Source organism: Xiphias gladius, chromosome 22 (genome assembly GCF_016859285.1).
Source record: "Xiphias gladius isolate SHS-SW01 ecotype Sanya breed wild chromosome 22, ASM1685928v1, whole genome shotgun sequence".
Lineage (NCBI taxonomy): Eukaryota > Metazoa > Chordata > Actinopteri > Istiophoriformes > Xiphiidae > Xiphias > Xiphias gladius.
The window spans coordinates 27,600,385-27,624,834 of record NC_053421.1 but is presented as its reverse complement, the minus strand read 5'-3'; the positions used below and the strand labels follow the sequence as shown (position 1 = coordinate 27,624,834).

At 42.7% G+C, this 24,450-nt stretch overlaps 1 protein-coding gene across 1 annotated transcript in view; it reads right to left on the bottom strand.

Annotated features, from left to right (window-relative positions):
• bbs9 (Bardet-Biedl syndrome 9) overlaps positions 1-24,450 on the bottom strand; it is a 176,859-nt gene that overhangs the window by 116,317 nt on the left and 36,092 nt on the right. Inside the window, 5 exon segments of the mRNA XM_040116605.1 lie at positions 239-411; positions 1,305-1,400; positions 2,643-2,783; positions 20,029-20,069; positions 22,910-22,939. Of these exon segments, the coding sequence (XP_039972539.1) occupies positions 239-411; positions 1,305-1,400; positions 2,643-2,783; positions 20,029-20,069; positions 22,910-22,939 (481 nt within the window).

Genomic DNA, 24,450 nt, shown 5'->3' with positions numbered 1-24,450 from the left:
TGACGCAGTTAGACACATGCTGTCTATAATATGTTTGACATACCGTTAGTTCTTTCCAATCATATCAAACCGTAAGGAAGCACATTCTGAAAGTCAACTGAGGCCCCAACTATAAACAAACTTCAGCAGATGTTGATCTCAATGCATAATGAGGTTTTATTTTTGTTTGTTTGGTTTTGTTTTGTTTCAACCACTGACACCGGTGGACTTGCGGGCGCATTTGCTGCCTGACATCTACCTGGAAGTGGTGGTCTACTGACAGGAAGTACTCCTGTAGTGGAAGCGGTCCACTGAAGCTTTTCTTGAAGTCCTTGACTCCCAGTTTGGAGAAATGTTGGTCGAACCTCTGAACCAGCTCTTTCGCCACCAGCCACATGTCCTCAAAACTGTCACTCTGGATGCGGTAGCGCTCTGACAAACAAACAGCCACATTTACACGAGGGCTAGGTAAGGCAAGCTGACAGTAATAACTATGAATGAAAAGTAAACATAAAAGATATAACAAGTGGTGTTAAAAAGTTTCTAAAAGTATCAAAAAGTGCAGGAGCCTCTGATTATACAATTGCTACCGTTTTATATGATATACTCACCCCTGTGTGATGCGTTAAATACATATTAATGGGACTTGAGAAGTAAAGAAGGTTGGTGTAATGTTGTGAAAAGCTACTTAAAAGGTTCCCAAGAGACAGAATCGGTATCCAAGGTATTAAGCTATCACGGGTAAAGTTTGGGGTTTTTTTTTCTAAACAGTTTTAGAGCCGTAATGAAAATCAAGAGGTTCTGTGAGATGTCCACAGGTGTAATTAAGAGATAGTTGTTGGTTAACAGCTCGAAGAGGTTTGCTAAGGGCCATAAAAGTAACGAGAGAACAGAAAGGTATCAAAAAGAGCTTTAGAAATGTCTCAAGGGGAATGCAAAGGTTTAAACGAGGTATCAGAGGGCACCGTTATCACATTATTAGACTTCAGGAGGTGTTGAATGTTGTCACTCCGCCTTTACTATCAAAAAGTACTGTTTTGTAATCTATAATAGTTGCAAGTTGTTTATTATTAAGACATCGCGATATATAAGGTACTGAAATGTGTCAGAGGTGTCAAAATGTTTCGAAAATCATTGAGAAGCGACACAACGGCATCAATACATGTAGAAACCATTTGGAACTGACATCTGGTAAAATGTTTAAAGCCCCGAAACCAGTACTGTATCAGAGATAGATCATTTCCACATTTCCAGCAGTCTTGGTGGAGGTAAACAAGTGTCTTGTGAAAATCCCGTTCATCCTTTAGTGCTGCTGTCAGACTCACGGGAGGTCCTGGAGGCCTGCACGGTAACCTTGGCTCCTGACAGGAACTGGAAAGCCAAAGTATTCCCATCCTTATCTTCTGATTTTGCTGAAAACTCTGCAGTGGGAGAAAGAGGGAGAGGGAGAGACAGAGAGCAGCGTGATGAGACAGATAGGGCAGCCTATCGTGATGCAGGACGCCAACAAAGGTGAACAAGATGCAGTCACACTGTTCACAAAGACACACAATACGAGCAGGCATGATCTTTTAGACGTCGGGACTGCTGATTGTAGCTGATTGCCAGATAACTGGGAAGGAGAACAGAGATTCCCAGGGTTCAAACACACACACACACACACACACACACGCACAGAATCACAAAATAAATAAACATGCATAAACACACTCATATAAAATACACAACCACACACACAGATACAACAGTCGATTATTCGCATAAATGTATACTCATTGACACCTCTCTCATCCCTTCCCCTGGCTTCCTGTCAATGCTCATGTCATTTGGCTAACGCCCTCCGGTGGCCACTTCACTGGTCCTCAACCATTAAGCGTCATCAGTTGTACGAAGCGTCCATCTCAGGGGAACCGAACAGACGTGTATTATAATGCCTGTGTGAAAAACGTTACCGTTTCTGATCGATTTTGCAAATGGGGCTGCAGTTCTATAGCGCTTTTATCCAAAGTGCCGACGGTGAATGCATTAGTGGACAACCCACTCTACCTGCTGATCTCCAGCCACCCATTAACTGACCTGATTAATTTACAATGTCTAGCACAGAGTTTTAGTGCAAAAACTTTTCACACATGTGGGAACTGAACCTGCGCCAACTGAGCGAAAATCACAAGTTGAAACTGCAGGACACGTGACGCACCTGGGACCAGAGAGATTTTATTTAACTGTCCAAACCCTGTACAAAAGACACAGCTGTAAACCAGTGAAGCAAATCTGTGTCTGATAGCTGCGTGTTTACTTTAAAGGTTCAATGAAATAAAATAATTGTCTTTCCTGTGATATCGCACCGTATGGATGAAAGCGCTGTTCCACTCATCTAAAATACTGTATGTGTAAATTAAATGAATATGTTCTTCTTTTACAGTGTTTGTTTCCACAAACACTCGTCTTGCAAGAACTGCAGTAAACTGTGGTTAGAGATTTCGGAGTAATCTACTGAACACGTCTAATCACTTCACCGCCACCTGCATCTACAGGCTTAGAAGCACTAGCAGCCATAAAATTTGTGATTCAAATGCAGAACCTAGACAGTTTGGGAAACTGAGAGAAGCATCGGTGGAGCATCAGTATGTGTAAATATCTACATATCTGTGTCTTTGAGTTACCCGGGAAGATGGAGCTCAGGTTGACTGGTGCCTGGTTGGTGTCCACAGTGATCTTAAACTTGGTGGTTTTGGACGGAGAGGAAGGAACTAACACCAGTGCCAGAGGAAGACTGAACCTGGACTGGAGAACCCTGGGAACTCCTGAAACAAATGAAAATATGTCAACATTTAAAAACATTTTGAACATTTTTTTTATGTTGCATTTTCCACATGTTCCCCAAAATTTAGTCCTTTCCATTTTCCAGTTTGTAGCATTGCCACTGACCTGCTAACGCTTGTGGAGGATATCGACCTACAACGATATCCGAGTCACACCTTTCGCTTGACAGCAGTTATTTGCAAAACCCTTTGTTACGGTTATATATTTGTTCGCAAAGTAAAAACTAAAAATACATAGTTTTCTTCATTACCTTTATTTATTTTGGATAACAGAAAAGCTGCACATTTATTCTGTGTTATTTTATGCCGCTCTTCAATCTCCCTCCCCCTGTAGATCTTTTCCTGAAAAACAGCCTTAAAGTCACAACCCACTTCCCCTTTAAGTGGCGCCCATCTCCACCAAACTCCCCCAGAGCGAATCAAATGGGGTCGGAACACTGACTTTTAGGCTTTCTCTCCAAACAGCAGACAGGTTAACATTTGTTAACACAGTCAACACTGCAGATATTCAGATTACATGAGTATCTGTGCGCTACGAGACCGAGAGACTCAACATCAACACCAAGTGCGGACGGGTGTTTGTTGAAGATCCGAAAGGGAAGTTTTGTGAAAAGTTGAGTGAAATTTTGAGAAGAAAAAAAAAAAAAAACGGGGAGGAGGGGAGTTAAGGCCAAATATAACTATGTTCTGAGCCTAAGCAGTGCTGAGCTTGGCAGAAATCTACACTTAGCTAGAATAACAGAGCAAGGGAAAGGAGCGATGGAGGAAAACAGTTGTTAAGAAGAGATGGAGGGAGGGAACCTGGGAAGAGAAGGTGAGCTAACGACAGGAGAGGCAGAAAACCTGGGTTGAGCAGAAAAACAAGGGGAAATAAACCAACGTGTGAGAGAGAGACCGAAAGAGAAATAATATGAGTAACAACAGCCAGGGCGGGAGGGAGGGACCGTTTAATTATGGAATATTCCAGGTTATTACAGATAGTAATAATTACCTGCAACTACCGTGCACCTTTTTGTTCCAGACGTGAAATTATTATGTGATTATGTGAATAATTCAGTTTGGTTTGAATACATAAACTGAGGCAGATAAAGAAGCAGGGGAAGAGGTAAAGCCAAGGAAAACAGCAGAAAGGCATGAGGAGAAAAAGACGTTTTAGAGAGGAGGGAGGACTGTGGTCCACTTTTCTTCTCTCCTCACTCGCTTAATTTCTCATTGACCCTTCGTCCTGGGTGACTGAATAGTTAAACAGCAAATTACATCCAACAAAAGAGGGTTACGTACACTTGTCGTCAACGTGAATATGCAGCAAGTGCACTCAATATGATACATTTACCCAATATTACAAATGCAGACCGCACTCTGAATGCGAACAATTCTCCATGTTGGAAAAATAATTCTGTAAACAGAGCATGAAAGTCCTGGCAAAAAATGATCATCTTTCATCAGCAGGAACCTAAGATCCAGATATCTGCCAAAAAACATGATCGCGTTTTGAGCTTTTAAGTATCAAGTGGGTCATTTCTTCTCATGCCATTTGTTTCTGTAGTTTCTTAGTCTGTTTATGAAAACACATGGCACACACTCAACCTTTCTGAAGACAAAGATTTTCAGGCCGCACCACATTGCTTTTAAGTAGCTTTGACCATAATCAGAGCAGACATGATGCACACTGTGATGGATTGCCTGTCTCAAAGAGTTTTCAAGTCTCTCCAAGGTGAATTTCATTCAACATTCTGACACCACTGGCTGCCCGAAAAGAAGGAAAACACATTTGAAAAGAATCCAAAACTCCGAGGTACGCTTTGGAAAGGGGTCGACACCGAGGTAAAGTATATGTGATATATTTATAATAAATGTAAAAATGAGATTTAGTTCCCTAATATAACTCTGCAGGGATTACAAGTAACGAAGGCCCTAAAACTCTGAAAATCTCAAAGAAAAACTAAACCACTTAAACAAAAGTGCAAACATTTCTCATGCAACATAAAGTTAGGTTATTCCCAAATACTGGAAATTGGCAAGGGATGTTTTATGGTCACGCTTAGGTTACCTTAGTGTTGAGACAGGATATTATTAGGAATTTAACAATAAAACCAGAAACTCTGCCCTCTGGTATAAATGACGGGCGGGGAAAGAGAGAGGAAGAGGGAATATATAGTAAGCAGAGTAATAAAAAGTCAGAGAGACAAGGAGGGGGAAAGACAACAGAGAGAAAACACAGAGAGTTAGAGATAAATGATGTGAAAAGAAACACAGCAGATGGCGAGATAGTAGAGAGAGGAGCGATGGATAGAGACGGGAAGGGACAGATGGGTGAAATGGAAGAAGATGAAGGAAGTGGAGGTCATAAAAGGCTGGAAAAGACCAGGGGAAACATTTTTCCATCTCAAATTCAGCGTTGCCATTTGCTAGTTAGCACTGTGAGTGTGTGTGTGTGTGTGTGTGGTCATAAATCTCCTCTTGTTCCACTCTGGACATTCCCAGGCTTTCCTCACCAGGTTACACCCACAATGCAGAGATTTACCTGCACACCCAGTGTGTATCAGTGTGTGTGTTACTACGATTTCACAAAGCAAACTTTTTAAAGAGCACAATTTCCAGGACATCTGTAGACTGAGCTCCAGACAGCTGTATTATGGTAAATATATAAACACGGCAACACCAGCACTGTCACGGCCCTGACTCTGACTCGGCTTTCTTCCTCGTGTTTTCTGTTTTGTTGCCCCGGTTTGTGTGTCTGGGGCGTGGCGCTCCTCCGTCTCTCTCTCTCTCACCCTCTCTTCCACCCATCTGCCTTCGATCAGCCTGCACACCTGCCTCTCATCTACTCATCAAGTCTGCTGCGTATAATCCCCGGTTCTTCAGCCCCTCCTCGACCTCCGGGCCGCTTGGTACGGTTTCAGCCTAAGTTCATTCCTAATGTTTTTTCCTTGTGACTTAACGAGTGTTTCCTTGATTTCGGGATCACGCCACGTTTCCTCGTCAGTGCGACCTGCGGAGTCCCGCGCTCCAGTTCCTCGGCCGGCTTTTTCCGTTCCTGCTCCGCCACTAGCCACCTGCCTGGCCGCTTGGCCATCTCACGCACCCGAGCCTGCAGCCTGCGGATTACCCCGCTTCATCTCACCACAGCCACCTCCATCAACTGCCGGCCTCCTCCAGGCCATCTCCACACCCCGCGACCCACTGACCCCGAAGACCTTGCCCACTACCTCCACTGGCACCCCCTGACCCCTGCTTTCAGCCAGCACCTCCAGCCTCTCCTTGGGCGTCACAGCCTCTGCCCTTCCCAGCATCCTCCCTGCACTTCTCCAGCTCGCAGCCAACTTTACAGGGATGGCTCATAACTGTGCTGAAAATCAAACCTTCTTCTCAGGAGTCTACCTGTTTCCACTCCTGACCAAAAGCCCGATCTGCCTAAAATCTTTATCCCACTCTGATTTGAACTTTATTCACGTTCTATTTTTCTTTGCCGTATCGTGTTGCTAATTGTCGCTAAAATTGACCCTCAGGGATCACTGAATGTTTTATCAAGGAAACAACTTTAAATTGAAACTGGGACCAATGGCGTCAAATTCCTATTTCTTGAGGGGGGCCGAGTGACAGGGAAGGTGAATAAACACACTTTGAGAAAGTTTTGATTTCAAACTAATTAGTCAAGTTGTTATACTAGATTTGTGGGAACTGACAAAAAAAACATAGTAGTAAGAAAAAAAGTGAACCTACGTTAAGGAAGAATGAAACAGAACTCGATGTTGTGCAGCCCAAGTATGGACTTTTGTTCTTTCGTGATATCAGAAGTATATTTTTACATGTATATTGCGTATTTATATTTTTTGCCAGAGTGTGAAAATGTTGCTACAGGTACCAGTAAGAAAACGAAATGTGATCCAGGAAGGCCAGTTTGAGTGCATCTATGAATTTAAAGGACTATCAGGCACCATAACACTTCACAGCGGTGGATAGTATTATTAGACGGAGGTTTGAAACTCTAGAAAAAGCGTAACGGCGGCGTCGACTGTTTCATTCTTGCGCCTGATGATTGCAAGGTGAAGGGAAGAAAGTTGCCCGATGAGGTTACATTTCATCTTGGCAAAAGTTGAGCCAGGTTCAGCCCTGCTGTTTATGGCCAGAGCTTATTTGCTGGCAGCCTCGGTGTGCCAATGCAGTCGGCTCGTTGACGTTTATGCGGTGGCTGCTTTCCTTCTTTTTTTTTTTTTGACACAGAGCTAATGTCAGTCTGAACACAACCTAAGCCTTTTCACACAACTGCTTAAACGGTCCCTGTGACTCATTTCATGTTCTCTGATCAGCGTGAACAGTAACAGTTTGCAGCCGCAACAATTTCCAGCCGACAAAAATATATATTTTGTTTCTGCTAAAGTCATATCCTAAATCGCTTCACCGACACAGGATCTGTTTAAACGCTGGGTGAGGATTTGTGTGGGTTGCCATGGCGATAAATAAACTTTGCATCATTTGCCTACGTCAAATGTCACAGTTTTAGTCGGTTTTGATGACATGCAGGTTGACAAGATACAGTGGAAAGAAAAACAGCAGATTGATGCTGTTTGAGCAGATGATTCAATTCAGAAATCTGGAACTAAGGCCAAAGAGTGAGTAAGTGACTAAACACTGTTTCTCAGCTACAGTAAACTGAGGTTACTGTGTTTGTCCTAGAGATTCTGCAATTCATTCAGTGCTTGATTGGGATGTTTAAGTTTTTAAGAGTGTAGATAGACCTGAATCCACATATACATCTCATACTGTAACATCTGACCCCTGACAGTTGCTTGCAACACTGCTGATACGGGAATTGGAGCTTGGTCTACCGTTAAACACACTTTAAATCACAACTGAACACCGCTGCTGCTCCTTGTTAATGCTGCTGTACCTCCAGTGCACTGCGTTCTCAAAGGACTCTGATTCCAATTATCTGGAATCTGCGTTTGTGTCTGTGTGTGTTAGAGACAGGGGAGGGGGGGGCGAGAGCGCGAGAGAGAGAGAAAGACCACAGAGTTTATTTGAGTAGAGGACCACTGTACAGGATCAGGTTCTCACCACAGCTGCAGTGATGTCAGCCGTGTATGTGTGTGTGAATGTGTGAGTTGATGTGTATGTATGTGAAAGACCCGACGTGTGTGTGTGTCTTACACGCACGCTCATTCTTTTTATTCTTTCCTCCGTCGTACACACAGAGTCACAGCAAACCCCGGTCCTCAACAAGTCCTGTTCACATGCAGCTATTCTGCATGAGCGACTTGCCTTAAAAGGCCCCGTCCCGAGCCTGAGAGTGCAGGTGTGGAGTTCTGGATGACTGACGGACACGTGTTCCTCTCTGATGCAAGATGATCAAAATGTTCACGTCTATTCATGCATCTAGCTGCAACACAATCATACGAATAAACGGTCTCACTAACCTAACGCTCAGTGTTTAATAAACACTGGACACTGGCTGCGTTCGGTTGTTGACATGCTGACGGCGTTGCGGGACCTTTCCTGTTACTTTGCTGTTGTTCCTACAACGGGACATGACATAAAACGGCGGCGTTGAAACGGGAGTGGTCACCAAACTCTGGAGACGCTTTGTAGAGGACAGTGTTTTGGTGCCGCAGGTGTTTTGCTAAACTTGTAGTCTTAGCATTGTCGATGAGTCACTGGCGTTGCTATGTAGCAAGTTGTGCCAACACAGAGATACAGTGCATTTATTTTATTGTGCGTCTGTGATTGTATGTGGGTGGGCGCCATTATTAAGAAGCGTGTGACATATTTTCTTAGTGTGACTAAGTCTCTGGGTTGTTGAAGCGCTGAGTGAAACGCGTTGCTGCTGGCAGCTGTAATAAAAGATCTTCAGCAGCGTACATCTTTATCAGAGGAGTGTGTTTTCAGCCCATATTGATTTCCACCTCCGAAGTACGCGCTGTTTGCTAAACGTCTCTCCTACAGGCTGGTCTCCTTTCACTTGTCCTGCTCATGTGCCTTAAAACCGATGACTTTCCTCACGGAATCCTCGCTATCATTTTTTTTCTTCATCAGCTTTTCATCTTTCTGTCTGATTCGCTGAAGAAAAACCTCTAATTTTGGCACTTTAGGTTTCCTGAAAACATATCTGGCTGATGTTGAATCGCCGCATATGAAGATGATTTTCAGTTGAGACAGGGAGAGAGAAAGTACACTGTTGTATGAGTGTGTGTGTGTGTATGTGTGTGTGTGTGTGTGTGTGTGTGTACTACTGCCTCTAAGCCCACTATAGATTACAGGACATCCTATTCTCTATCAGAGCACACAAACTCAGATGGACTAAAACAAACACTGGGGAACACTACGGCTGGAAGACACAGTGTGTGTGTGTGTGAGTGTGTGTATGTGTGTGTGTGTGTGTGTGTGCGCGGCTTTGCTGAAACACGTGAGTCAATGCGTTTCTGTATGTCTGTGTGAGACAGATGATATTTCTGTGTACACTGCACAGTGTATAAAAGAATAAATGGATATTTACTTATTCCTTACTGTGAGGAAGTGTGTATGTGTGCACAAGCGTGAGTACAAGTGCCAAGTATCACCTTACAGGAACATAAACAGCAGGCAGCGGTTTCTTCCTGTATATACAGTAGAGTGTGTGTGTGTGTGTGCGCGTCTTGGAATGCATATTATATAGTGTAGTTTTGATTTTATGACCGAAGATTGGAGCGTATGTCCCAAAATACATCAAATCACTGTATATGTGTAGGGTACATCTACATATTTGTCTTTTTAATAAAGTGTGTGTACGTTTCTACTTGCTCTATTCTATCCAGCACTACTACCCAAACACTTACCTTTGGGATTTAGCTCTGTAGAGAAAAAGAAGAGAAGAGTTAAAGGTTAAAAAGCAGACACAGAAACAGAAACAGCAGAGGAAAGTGGTATCACTCCTCCTGTCTAGAATTATTCAGCGCAGACCAGTAACAAAGCAGCCCGGGGAGAATTTGGCTCTGCTGTTCAAACAGGAGGGGATTCCCTGGGAAAACCTCCATCTCCCTCCATATGGACATACAGAGAAAGTCAAGAAACCCTCCAGGAGCCCTTGGTTAGCCTTCCCACATGCTTGGAAAGTTCCGCTGGAGGAGATTGCAGCCCTCCGACTAAGCCAAAACGATCCAGAAAACGATAAGTTGTCCAAATCCAAAATTAAATAGCTGCTCATCAAGAGGTTAGTATGAAAATTGGTCTGACAGAATCTGGGGAAAAAGACATCTATCCTAATAAAATTATAAGTATCGAGAGTTTCACTGATTTAAAAGAAGAAAAAGTACTTCAGAAAATGAGAATACTTTGCTAAACTTAAAATCAAAAACTTTTTTAGAGATGCTGACCGATGAACCTGTACTACTTCAACACGGGTAAAATATGCCGACACCAGAAATGCACAAAAACAAGTAGAGCAAAAATAATTCCTGTTGGCAGAGAGCACACAAACCTGAACATACCTGAACCGGCCACTATAACCAGCCACTGAAAAACCATGTGTACAAAATTATAGCATGGAAGGCCAAAGTTGAAGAAGAATCTGGGCTGATCATTTTAAATTGAACCTTCAAGTTGAATGAAAGTAAGGAAAACTATCAGTGGCTCTGCATTGCTGTGTGTCTGTCTGTACCTCCTTTCTTTTCATTTTATTCTTTACACAGTGGCAAAAGGAAACACTATTTCTTTCCACTGTACATTCCCATACACTGTACAGTATATGGGATTTAGTGTATGGTATATTCTACACTGACCTTGGTGCTCGCTGTAGCAGGCCAGTGTTGGTGTCACAGTCACGGTTTGTTATTTGTACTACTGATTGGCGTCTGAATGTCAAGGAGGTGGGTCTTAACTCACATGAACCCGTCAGAGGCCAAATGTCAACAGGCGGGGAGAAAGAGAGAGGAGGGGGAGGAAGGAAAACAATGCAGAGGAACTCTTTTATTGAGACCACGATGGACAATAAATGGAAAAGTATTTTGACTTAGCTTCTGTCTGTGTTTATATGTTAACCTAAATGAACTGAAACCAACGCCATACTGTGAGCAGTTAGTGCATAGTTTGGTGATGGACCAGAGGACGGGGCCGGCTTTAACCACCGAGACGAGCCAAGTTCCAGTGCGGGAGATGAGTTGGGTTCACCGGGGGTTCAGGCTCGCATCCCTTCTTGGCTGTCCTCAACCAAAGGCAGTCACCGGTACTCTGGTACTGGTATAGCAAAATGCTGTGTGTTGATTCCCTTTGCATATTAACAACTTATTAACCAATTATTAATGAATTATTTCTCCGGGACTGCCTGCGCCTTGACAGTGCCAAGACTGCACAGCAAGGAGGTAGCAGCATACACTGAATTACCAGGTGCCACAAGAACCTTACTCACCCTATATCTGTGAGTAATACCACATGAGACGTTTGAAATGTTCCACATAGATGTGAAGATGTATAAATGTATAGACGCTAATTTTTGTTAGACCGCCTACGGAATAAGCTTTAGTTTCCGAATGAATGTGGAAGTGGCGCTGCGCTTCCTTACAGCTGCAACTGGAAATACTTGATTTGTATGAAGTTTTTGTGTGTGTGTGCATTCAGTTTTACAATACTTTCATGTGGAAGGTAACAATTAAAATCTGCTTTTGTCTCCCAGTCAGAGGACTGTTAGTGACCTGCCAAACTAAGCAGCAAAGTTTACAGAGGAGAGAAAAGTCACACTGAACTATGAAAACAAAAAAATTATTTTTTTTTTTATGAAGGGAGGGAGCATCTCTTATCCCCGCTCCTCACCGCCAGATTTTCCCAGCTGCTGTGGGATTTAAACAGTCAGCCTCCTGCTTCTCTAACCTTTAGGCCGCAGCAATAGAAGTCTGGCAGATTAAGCTGTGATTTGATTGGTCGAAGAGGATTTCCTGCGAAGGTGAATGAGAAGCAGATGGCAGGTTGCAGGCCAATGAAAAGGCACTGAGTTGCTGAGTCAGGCAGTTCATGAGTTATTAAACCTGATGAAAGTCATGCTTCCTTACTGCTGTCTCTCTTTCCTTTGGTAACTCGGCCTCGATCGCACTTTCTCTTCTGTCATAATTCTGCCTTGTATTTATTTAATTATCATCTCTTGTCAAGAACGTCACATTTATTTAATTAACAATACTGAAAACCATACAAACAATACACCGTTTCCCTTAAATTGCGACAGCAACCTAAATTCATGTATTTCGAGGGCCTAATATCCTATAACAATTAACACACGTTTCTAAATTTGTACTTTGATCTCAGATACATATAATAACCTTTCATTTGGGACGGTGTTCAAGCATTTCTCAAACCAATGCAACACATTAGGACTTTAATAGCTGACCCCCCTCTGACAAATACACCAACAACACACCAACAAATTCTCGAAATATGTTCATATTTAGCATTATATCTAATCCTGCAATGCTACCCTTTGTTATTACTTTGTCTGGCTCTCCTCTTCCCACTGTTCAGTGCCAGAGAGAAGAAAGAAAAAGCACAAGTGAAGGGGAGAAACGCAAAAAAAAAAAAAAAAAAAAATCAAAACGCTAGACCAACACAAAAAGGAAGGGAGAGAAAGAAAAAAAAAAAAAGAAACGCGAGAAAGAACTAAAAGCATCAATGTTGAGTGAAAGCTCCAGTTAAATGTAAAGGACATTTCAAATGGAGCAAGACGACACTCACAGCACACACTCAAACACACACGGTAGCCACTCCTGGCCGGCTGCCAGCCAGTGTTCAATCAGTCCTTCCTGTACTAAAATCTCCTGTAACGGCTGAGAAATTAGACCGGCTGAAATGAGTGAAATTCCGAATCCATTAGCTGGTGTAGTAGAAACTAAAAAGTCAGTCTAGTGTTTCATGACGCAAGCCTTTATTTTATTCAGTATAACTGAGAAAGTTCAAAGGGTGTTCTTTTGTATAATTAACAGAACACGAAAGTGCTCTAACTCCTTTGTTTTTAGATTTTTAGAGCGAGATGTCTTTTAAAGTATCCCTCTTCGGTTCCCGAACCACTTGTGTGTGCAAATCAGAACTGTTTGAAATTTGGAATCTGGAAATTTAACCAAAAAAAACCCCTATCACCAGGTTGTAGCTCTCTAATACTCTCTAATACTGAAATAAAGATTAAGATGACTTACACTGAAGTCCGAGACACGAGTGGCCTCATCAACAAACCATGGAACTTAAGAAAGGATCTACTATTAACTAGTCAATGGACTTGGCAAGCTGTTAAAAATTCTGGATAAATATGAAATATAAAACTAATTCTTTCAATGAAATACAACTGAAAACTATAAAGAACTCTGAGAGCACAAACCTCGGCCAAGGCTGATAAAAACCCTCAAATTTACTATGGTAGTTTTTATGTGCACTGGCATCAAAATACACATAAAGTAGAAACAGATAAGAGATATGTGCCAGAAGCTCTTTTGTTCCATTTTAGTAAGTGCAGCAGCTCATAAGAAAATAGCAAAGAAGTTGAAAAGTTTTACATTGCAAAGTTAAAAAATCCTTGGCCAGCGACGCAACTTCTCCACCAAATCTGTTACTAAGTTTTTGTTGTACAGCGAAAACAGACAAAAACAGGGCTGAGAACGTGATCTGCTCGCCAGAGGTAGCAAGCGACAGCAACAACATCAGCTGGCCTACAAAAGTTCCTTGCAAATAGATTTCAGACCAGCAGTTGATCAAGGAAGGGCCTAACAAAAACACTGCAGCCTCCTAGAGACATCAACATGTGGAGATGCTGGTCACTCTGGCAAGCTCAATAAAACAGGAGAAAAACAATAAGGACTGCCAACTGGCTCCCTAGGTTTTCACACGAATTGGCTTAGCAACCAATGAATCATGGCTGGCCCTGTTTTATGGAAATTATCAGCACAGTCGTAACTTATCTTTGACTGCTAGGACGAAAATGCCCATTGTGTATGAGGTAACAATGTACTGTAAATGCCAACTTGACCACTTGATCCCTCTGAAGTGTGTTTGTGTAAAAAGCCCATTGTCGGGGCGTTAGGAAAATCACAGAGGGCACTAATGAAATTCTTTCTAGACTGTAACGACTACTGCCACCACCGGGCCTCCTTTGAAGGGCTTAAGGAGTCCACGGTCCTCTTAAATGTCAAAGCCTTTGTAGGGCTTAAAGATGGGCACTGCGGCCAGGGGATGGGATGGTGTTATGTGGGGCGGGGTGGTGTTAAGGTGTAATCATCAGCCCTGGGTGGGAGCGGAGAGGGGAAAGAAAGAGATAAAGTGGTGCATTCCTCCCATACCAGGAGAGCATTTAGAGGATGAGAGTAGACGAGGCATTAATGGGGATTAGCACTGAGTGTTACAACCACGCACGCTGATCTACGCACAGGCTCTTAAGATGACCACTTTGCAGTTCACCAATGGGGTTTAGAGCAGGTAGGACTCCACATCATTGTTGGATCAGTGCAGGACAGAGGAGCCCTGGAGGCGTTTTCACTTCCATTTGGCTGCTGTGGCTGCCAGTGGCTGCCTGTTTGAGCGACCAGGCGCTTTTTGGGTGATTAAATCCCCCTGCTGATTTATGTGTCGCTCTCTCTAGCGACTGCAGTGACGAGGCTGAAATGAACACAGCTTTGCTGACGGTGGAAATGCGAGTGGTCGGATTGTTTTTGGGTCAGCATTTGTCTCTTCTGACTGATTAAGGTAACTTTATTATACAGTCTTAAACACTAGTTTAAAATTGTGCATCTGCTGTGAAAGAAAAAATAATGTTAATGTTACCACTTAATGTTAACAATTTCTACAAAACGGATGTGAAACTGCAGTGTAGTAGTTTTAGCCTCAAGCAGAATTGGTTTACAGGCTTAATTTATTAGCATATAACTATCAGTCGACAATTTCTTGCACAGCAATTGGAAAAAATAAACAATTTTTTTTTTTCAAATCTGAAAAGTTGAAATTTGCCACTACTACTGCTACAAGCATAATTCGGCGAGCTGGTTTGGTTTTGGTGATTTGCAGGTGAAAAGACACCTGTGCATCGGTTAGAACTGGGCCAAATCTGGCTGGAAGGTTTTTCAGGCATCTATCTTACATATAACCATCGGTTTAACAGCACTTTGATGACTTTATTAGGAGATGTCCGTTTCAACCGGCTCTTAAGGAACTCCCGGAGATACTCCTTTGCAAAAGCTGTAAAATAAGTAGTAAAAAAGAAATTATGTTACATATGCTGCAGTTTTATTGCAGCGGTTTACAAGTGAGGTGACACTGCAATAACAGCAGCCTATTTACTTCCAACACAATGTAAATGATCTGGCCAAGAGCGTGTGGACACATTGTGTACTTTTGGTCTGAGAGTGATTTTCAAAGTTTGGGCCTCAGCTCCGGTGATGGGAAATCTCGTCGTTAGACATGCATTTGTATTTTGTGAAGGTCCTATTTTTCCCAGTTTGGGGCTTGACTGTCCTGCACAGAGCCCTGACGTAACAGAGCGTCGCCCAGCTCCTTTGGGATGAGCAGCAACGTCGACTGCAAGTCAGTGCTGGACCTCACTTATGCTCTTGTGGCTGAATGGGAGCAAATCCCTGCAGCCAAGTCCCAGACTGCTTTATATGTCCTCACTTTACTTCTTCAGGTCCACATCTTAGAAAACATGTCCTGTCCGTTTCCCTCCACTCTCATATCCAACCTGGCATTCCTCCACTTCCTGCTCTTTTCTTTTCAGTCTAAAATACCTCTCTTCCTTTGTCTCCACCCAAGCTTATGTACATTTTTTCCTCTTTTTCCCTTCACCGATCATAACTCACCTCCTTACCTGCTTCCCCTTGTCTAACTCCTAGTGTACCTCACCTCTGTTTTTTCCACCCTGTCGTGCCTCTTCTTCCTCCAACCTATTATATACCTCTTCTAAGTCTACCTCCAGTCTAAGAGGTGCCTTCCAAAACAGGAGATCGGCCCCTTACGTACTCTCCCGCAGCTGCTTGGCTTCCAAGGCTCATTGAAATACTCCAGACTTACTTCTTATTTTCAGCTATTTTTAGCATCACAATAAAGCTTAACAAAAAAGAAACACTTCCAAATATTTCCAGACATTTCACATTAAATGTGCTTCTGGGGAGAAGAAACTGTTCCACCAACAGAGGCCTGCCAAAGCAAATGTAATCCAAGGGAAACAATAGCATGAAAACATGGATGTTTTTTTCATGAGCTGCTTTTAAAACGAATGCTGAAATCAGTGTTTTTAAAAAAGGGATGTCTGTGACATTTGAAATAAAGAGCGGTTTTGTTGGTTTGCAGGGAAAAGTAATATCTTCCAGAAATATTGCAGGGCTGGGAAACAGATGCCTGGAAGGAGCAGGGGGATGAACTGGGTTTGTCTGGAAAGAGCCCAGATGTCCTTACGTCAAGTCAGCGCTCTGTCAGCAGCTGGCGTTCAGTACTGTTACAGTGGATGCGAACACTGGATACACTGGATGAGATGTTCCAGTTCAGGCTATAACTAACTTCATAATGTCATTTACACTAATGCTAATGCTGTCACAGAAAGTCTCATGTTTTGTTTGTGTTTTAAGACTAGTTTTCCATTCTAAGTATTTGCCAGCCTTTAGAAACGGTTACTGTCTGTAAATGATGTTACACGTCCTAGCAGTTTTACAACAAATTAAATGTGCGGTCAGGTGATAGTGGCTATATGTACGGATGAAACCGAAAAGGGCTGCACTAAATTAAAAACTTCAATCAGTCACCATCTTTCTCAGTTCTTATAGAGAGATTCTACAAGTGTTGTGCCTTAAGCCGAACGAACGTAAAAAGGCATTTAAGCTACAATAAAAAAACACAAAAAAAAAAACAAGAGGTGGCTAGATCTCAAATGGAAAGTCAAGCTGGCAACAGTCAGTGTTTGGACGAACGTTCGTGTGACTGGTGTGTGACGGACGCTCATCGCTAAGCTAATCACACAGCCGACTTGGTATTTCTCTGTAACCTCAACTCGGGAGGGTAGTTACAATTATCGACCTCGAATAAGCAAGTTGCAAGCCGTCGATAAGGTTGGCCTGAACAAAGAATGATATATATCATACATACACACCGTTCAGTGCACAATTGTTTGTAGTTCTGTTTGAATTTCAAGTTATTTGTACAAGCAATCTGCGCTCAGTCACCTGTCAGTGCTGTTGGAGGAAGAAAGTGTTAACGCTTAAATAAACTTTTTAAAAGAAATGTATTCAGTGTATCAAACAGCTCACAGCATGTTTGTCTTATTGTCAAAGTGTATCATGTTGTTATGGTTATGCATAGAGCGTTGTCAGTTCATTTTCATTATCAGAGCATGCGTACGTCAACACCCTTACTGAACAAAAACAGATGCTGTTTCTAATATTTCAAGAAGTGAACAATCATCGCTGTTAGAGCAGAAAACAAGTTCAGAGTGAAGTTTGACTGATTTACTCTGTGTTAGACAGAGACTCATTACCACCAGTTTGTCTGGAAAACCCATCTGTCAGAGTGAGTATCCTGTTAAAACAAAGATTTTGATTGGAACTAAACTTGCACACACTTGGAAAGCAGCATGAAATGTGTCAATGCAGGCATTTTTTTTTTTTTTCAAAATATTTTTTGGGCATTTTACGTGTTTATTGGACAGCCAGCAGAAGAGAGGGGATAGGAATTGAGTGGAGAGGGAGAGAGAAGGGGGAATGACGTACAACAAAGGTGCCTGTCTGGACACGAACCAGAGACATTGGGGTTCATGATTGGATCCATAACCAACAACAATGCGTCTGTGGCACAGAGTGTCCAAAGTACCGAAAGCAGCCGTCTTCTGGTTTATTCCTTTATCAGTGTCTGTTTTTTCTAATGTAAATAATAATTTTGCATTTTTTGCAAGTTTGTATGGCCGCCTGTAGACACCAGTCAATAGTGGAATACTTTGGCTTCATTCCTTGACTGAAATGAAGAATTTGTAAAGTATAGTTTTGTTATCGGTAGAGTAACTTAATTATCATGTTGCTTGCACGGAATGGTGTTAAAGTCTGCTAAAAACATTAAACAAACAACAGCATCACATCATTAGAAAACAACTGCCATTCCTGTCCAGACAAATGGAGTGAACTGGACGACAAACCGTCGAGCAGTGTGATGTTCCAAGGCTTGATTTTTCACAGGAAAACTCCTTGAAGTTTGTTTGTCAGAAGGAGTATTACTCACCCTGCAACAACAGCTTTGTAAAGTCTTCTGTAGCTCTAAATAGTTTTGAAAAAATAAATCTGAGGACGTCACCAAAGTTGGACTGGGTTTGAGATTTTGTATTAGTCAAAGAAAGCCCCGCATTATCCACTTGCATTATGGAAGGTGTAGCATTCACTGTTCTATGAGCTTGACCCAAACTTGGGGCTAAAATTCAACCTCTACTGCTTTGATTAAAACTTAAATCCGTCTCTTGTGAGTCCCACAACCGTATGGACGTGCAATACTAAATCACCGGAGTTCCCCTTTGACTAATCTGTCTTACTACAAAGGTTAATGTAATTTTGAGTGAAGTTTTGTTGCTTCTAGAACAGATGTTCCAGTTTTACTCCGACTCTCTTTAAAGAATGACATTGAACGATGGATAAGGAAACAGGGCAGCCAATGAAACACACACACACACACACACACACACACACACACACACACACACACACACACACACACACACACACTTGAAGAGTCAGCTTTTTCGAGGTGTGGACAGCACAGGATACAGCAAACCCAATACTAACCAGACCCCTTAATGTACACACACACACACACACACACACACACACACACACACACACACACACACACACACACACACACACACACACACACACAGCAATTTTTACGCTAACCATCTCCAGGCAAAGGTGAAGACAGAGGATTAACAACATTAACCAGAACTTTAACTCAAATTCAAGTGAACACACACACACACAAAACACTGAAATTATATGTAGCATGAGAAAGAGGCGATGACTTGTAGCTTCCCTTCAAATACCCCAAAACTAACAGAGAGAGAGAGAGGGAGAGAGAAAGAGAGCCAACAAGCTGGAGAGAAAAAGCAGGATCAAATAGAGACAGAGAGGAAAGGATATATTACAGCTAATGGCTTCATGAAGTCACACACACACACACACACACACACACACACAGGGCGGTGTGGTGGTGAAATGGGGCGTGATGTTCCTGAGCTCGGCCGGTTACAGGTGACTGAACCCCAAGTATGTGTGTGTGTGTGTGTATGAGTCCTAATGGAAAAAGTGCATGTGTAATGACTGAAAATGGGGAGACAGAGTGTGTTTGAAAATATCTGGAAGTTTCTGACAGTGTGTAACATCGTGAATTTATAAATGCGATCATTAGAACTGTAAAGAACCTCACTGACCCTCTTCATCTCACACACACACACACACACACACACACACACACAGAGAAGACGAGACACGTCCTCTGGAGTTGAGGATAGACAGAGCAGGAGGAGGCAAGATGGATGAGACAGAAGAAAAGAGAGACGACAACACCTCCCCTCCGACGGACAGAAGGGAAGATAAATGATAAAAGGCAGAGAGAGACTTTCTCTACACTCGGTCAGACGCCCTGACAGCATGACCTCCGCTCTCCTTTCTTCTCTTTTCTGCCTCCTCCTTCTCCGTCTCCCACACTCAGCACCTTCTCTGCCATCCATCCCCTTCCAATTCCTCTTTTCATTCTCCCTTTTATGTTCCGTCTCTCTCAGCTTCCTCTCGTACCTATCTCATCCTCTCGCTCTTTCCTTCGGTGTGAGCGATGGGAACGACCAACAGATATCGTTTCACTGACTGCATTTAATTTTTTGCAATTCTGTATAGTTTGATGAAAATAAAAAAGCTCGAACCTTAGTGGCTATATGTAGGCTTAATGACTGTACAACCAAAAACAAGAAAAACAAGCTCCGCTGTATATGTTTTCAGACACTAGTAACAAATGAAACGCATGATTATATATTAATTTCAGCCATTTCCCTACATTCGCGGACGGACGTTTTGCTAACGCATTCAGTGGACGTTTGATACTCCGACCAGAATGGCAGCAGAGCGCCAACCAGCAGCTGCAAATTGAGCCAGAGTGGTGCCGCCACAAAAATAAAATAAAATACATGACTATAACAAACTTAGGAAATTTGCTCTTTTGGGATTTCTTTACTGCACTTTCTTGTTACATATTTATGGTGTTACCACGATACCTGTAATAATCCAAAATCAGTCAGTAATATTTACCGTCAGGCTCCAATAACTAGATTCCACCCACCCCCTGCTCTTCAATCTTTTCCTCATCCTTGTGTTCTCTCAGTTTCTTCACCTTTGTCTCCTTTCTCCCTCTCTTCTGCATCCTTGCTGCGTCTTCCAATTATTTCTACCCTCCTTTCATTTTACCTTCTTCCTCTCCTCTTTCCTTGCTCTCTCGCTCCCTGTCATTCTGTCTGTCAGCAGAAGGCTTTTAACCTCGGTGCCCCGGAGGTCAAACTGGTCAGACTGGTTTAAGTGCTCTAAGTGTTCCCAGGCCCATTAACACCAACAAACAACACCAAGAAGACACAAAGTAATCCCTCCTCCTCTCTGTTTCTCTCCCTGTCTCTCTATCCATCTCCTACTCTTTTCTCTTCAGCTCATCCTCGTAGATTCAGGCACATCTGGACAGGTCAGGGGGCTGCAGTGGAGGCTGAACCTGGGAGCTCAAGGTAACATGTCGGTCTCTGTGACCTGGAGGTCCGACCCAGTGAGACTGTTCAGACTGGTCCCTGTGTTCTCAGTCACATTAGCCCATTAACACCACTGCCAACAAAAACACCGTCCACAAAAGAGTCTGAAATCCCCCACTTTACTACCTCTCCTTCTTTACCTCCTTTTTTCCCTCCTCTTTCTCGGCTTCTCTCCATCTCTACTTTCCTTCTTCATCCTCATCAGTTCTGTTTTTCTAACTTTCTGCCACCTTTTCATTGCTTCGGCACCTTATTTATCCCTCGCTCCTCCCTCTGTTTTCTCTGAAGAGATCTCTTCTTCACATTTATCAACCTCTCCTCTATGTCCTTACAAGTCTTCTCCTGCTGTTTCCCCTCTCTCCCACCTTCTCTTTCTCAGTGAATTCCCCTCTACAGCTATTTATATACTCAATTTGAAGAATGCGTACGCGGCTGCTTTGTTGACATAGTGCCTAGTGTACTTTGTGTGTACGTAGGATTAGAAAGAATATCCAAAAACTACACAAACTGACAAATTATCACCGTTTAAGTTGATATGGTGAACTTGTTAGCCAACACTTGCCTATTTCCACATCCAGACGTTACAGTGCAACATTATCCTTCATCCGGATCTGGTGTTTGTGTCGTCATGATGAATCTAAGTCCAACATTCCCTCTCTTGTAGCTCTGTTTTTGGTCTCCACTAACTACCAAGGGAAATATGTGGCTCTCTAGCCGCTAAATGCTGCACTATCTTCACCGACTGTTCTCCAACTGCATCTGTCTGTTTGTTGTAGAGCTTTTCCTCTGAAAACAGCTGCCTGCTGCGGCTGAAAACCACGCTGTGAGAGCGGTGAGAGTGAATCAAAGCAGTCAAGTTGGAGGCCAGATGGATAAACAATGAGCAGAAGCTCAATATAAAGCTCCGTAAAGCCGAGGGGAGCTGCAGATTCAGCTAATAATTCTCTGCAGGTTCATATCCATGTGACCGGTTTTTGTTACAAAAATCGATTATAGCCACTTTAAAACAAGTACATAAGCACTTCTTCATTTCTACCTTGTTCTCTCCCTCTACTTTCACTTCTTATTTTTCTCCCTGTTTTCCCTCCTTCCCTACTTCCCCATCCCCACTTTTTTTTAATATTAGAATGGTATTTTATTCCTAAATTTAAAAAGCAGGTATAAAGAACAACAAATTTGTTTGTTCCCTCAGTTAAAAAAGGGGGAATAAGAAGATAAATTTAAAAATTAGGAAGAGGAGATTGCAACATTTTCTAAACGCTGAGAACCTGACATGTTAATGAAGATTGTGGGCTCTGTTTTCATGGCGGTGCAAAGACTGATACATGCAACATTTGTCTTACTTCAAGTTGGCAATGTGCTGACCTTGAAATGCACTTTACTCATCTGTTTGAAATTTTTGTGCCTGGGGCAGCGTGCACAGTGAAACAGTGGGAGGAGAGGTGCAAAAAGATGCCAGCTTCATTTGAATTAGTGTAGGGAGTGCAATGAGTAGAGCTGGTGTTTTAGTGAAGATTTGGTCTTCGACGTTGCCCTGGGAATCCTTGTTTGATTCTACCTCTTTCAAGTTCACCATGTGCCGTAGCTACCCTCAGGGTTCAGGTTATAGTAACTGACAGCTCAGGTTAAACCGACTACTGACTGTTTGGAGGAGGTTACAGGTCAAGAGGGGTGGAGATGTGGATCTATACCTCACAAGGAGATGGGAAAAGGGCATGTGTGCGCTTGTGTGTCTATCCTTTCTTTTGCCATGTGCAAATAATATAAAAAGCAAAACATCGAGAGAAAAACGAATCTGGAGGGTAAATTTGTTGTGAGACATTCCTGGTCTGCCACGGCTTTACTTGTGTGTGTGTGTAATCACAGATCTTGGCAGGTCCAGAGGCAAACAAGGGAATCTGAGGTGACCATCGGTGTGGTGTTAAACACAGGTCAGGATCAGGTCGGATCACTGTGTAGGGTCTGTCCTTAAACACAACTAACCTGTCCTCCACTTGGCGAATGTCCGACATACAGAAGAATGGAGTTTTCCTTTCAAAACTCTTCTGAATTCAAACAAACGTCGGTTTCTCTACTGGATTTGAATGTTTTGGTTAGAGCTCCATATGATGTATGATGATGAGCATGCCGGTTTGGCAACATGACCGGCAAAAATGAAGCGGACCCAGTTCACACAAATGGTGAAAATCAGTTTTGTGGTTAGGGAAAATGGAAACATGGCTGCTGTGGTGAATTGACACCAGTTTCCATTGGCTCCTTGGTGAAATGGTTCATGCTTCAATGAACTGCACATGCAGTATAAACCGTTTAAATGCACATTCACACAATCTATATGTACCGTACACGTGCACATAAAACCCTTTACTTAACACACGGCCATGTACCGTCTATGAAACTATATTGAAATACAAACAAAACACATTGTATAGTAAAGAAAATGCTTTTATAAAAACATGAACCTGATAGATTTAGTCCACCTATGGCTTTTTGTTTTGATCCATCACTGTGGACTGAGGCTGCCAATACCCCTGTAATACTGCTGATTACAGCTGCAGTCATGACCAGTTTCTACATGACACCAGACTGGTAACCTTGTTGCTGAATTAATTAAGGGCTTGGTTTCACTTTAGATTGTTCAATAATAGGCACCAGTACGAGATGCCACACGGATGAAATACATTACTTTGAGGAACATAAACATGTATAATGATTGAATATGTACTGTGTGCATGATTGATGAAGGAAAAGAAGGGCGCTGCAGACCAACACAGAGAGGAGGAAAGGATGGGATTTAAAGAGAGACAGGCGGTAGAGGAAGGGAGCGTGAAACACGGAAGGAGAAGGAAGCAGAGGGAAAAATAAAGACAAATGAAAGAGAGGAAGCAGAGAAAGGAAAAGATGGATAGATGGAAAGAGAAAAGGGTAGAGACAGCGAGGGAGAGAGTGAGAGTAGAAAACAGAGAAACACAGAACAAAGGAGGCAGTGTGTAGTGAACAGGGGATTGAGTCGCCATCTGAGACGAATAAAAACTGGAATAACAATAAAAGTCAGAAGGCACTACCTCCCCTTCTCTTCCTCCCTCCTCCTCCTCCTCACACAACCAACCCCCCCAACAATTCACACCACACGCACACACAAGCACACAGGCATCGTCACTGTTATTGTCTTTTGTTTTGTCTAAAGTGCTTTGTGACAAATCCCAGGAAAGATATTTGGAAATAAACCGGAGCTGACGTTCACACTTACACTGAACACACACACTCGCACGCAGACAAGTATGTAATGGATGCACCACGCTGAGCCAGAAAATCAAAGACACATGGGACACACACACACACACACACACACACGCGAACACATGCATGAACACACACGCACACATAGCAGCTGTAGTAGAAGTACAAAACATATTCTGTTTCTCAGGGAGATGAATCTTGTAAGAGTGACAGTTAAGTGTGTGTGTGTGTTTGTACATGTAGTTTGTTGTGTGTTTGCATATGTCCAAGTGTGTGGAAAGATGTACATTGTGTTGCGATGTAAGAAGGAGAGACTGAGCCAGTCAGAGAGACAGTAAGAGAAGAAGTGATGATAAAACAGACAGCGGCAGTGTTGTTGTTATGAGTGTTGCTGGTGCTTCTCTAGATTGCAGCCACGGTTTAGAGGGGTCGGGGGGGGGTGTCCAAATAATTTCCGTGACTTTTCAAAACAGACATTCCGACATTGAACCCACCTTCAAACAGTGACTGACCAAAAGTGCAGAGGGTAAAATGTATGAAGGGTTTGAACTTCTTTCTTGAGTTCTTCTTTTTCATTCTTTACACAACTGCTCCCATCACTTTTCACATGTACCACCGAGCGCAACACTTTGAATGCCTTCCAGGAGTAAAAATATGCACTATTATCCC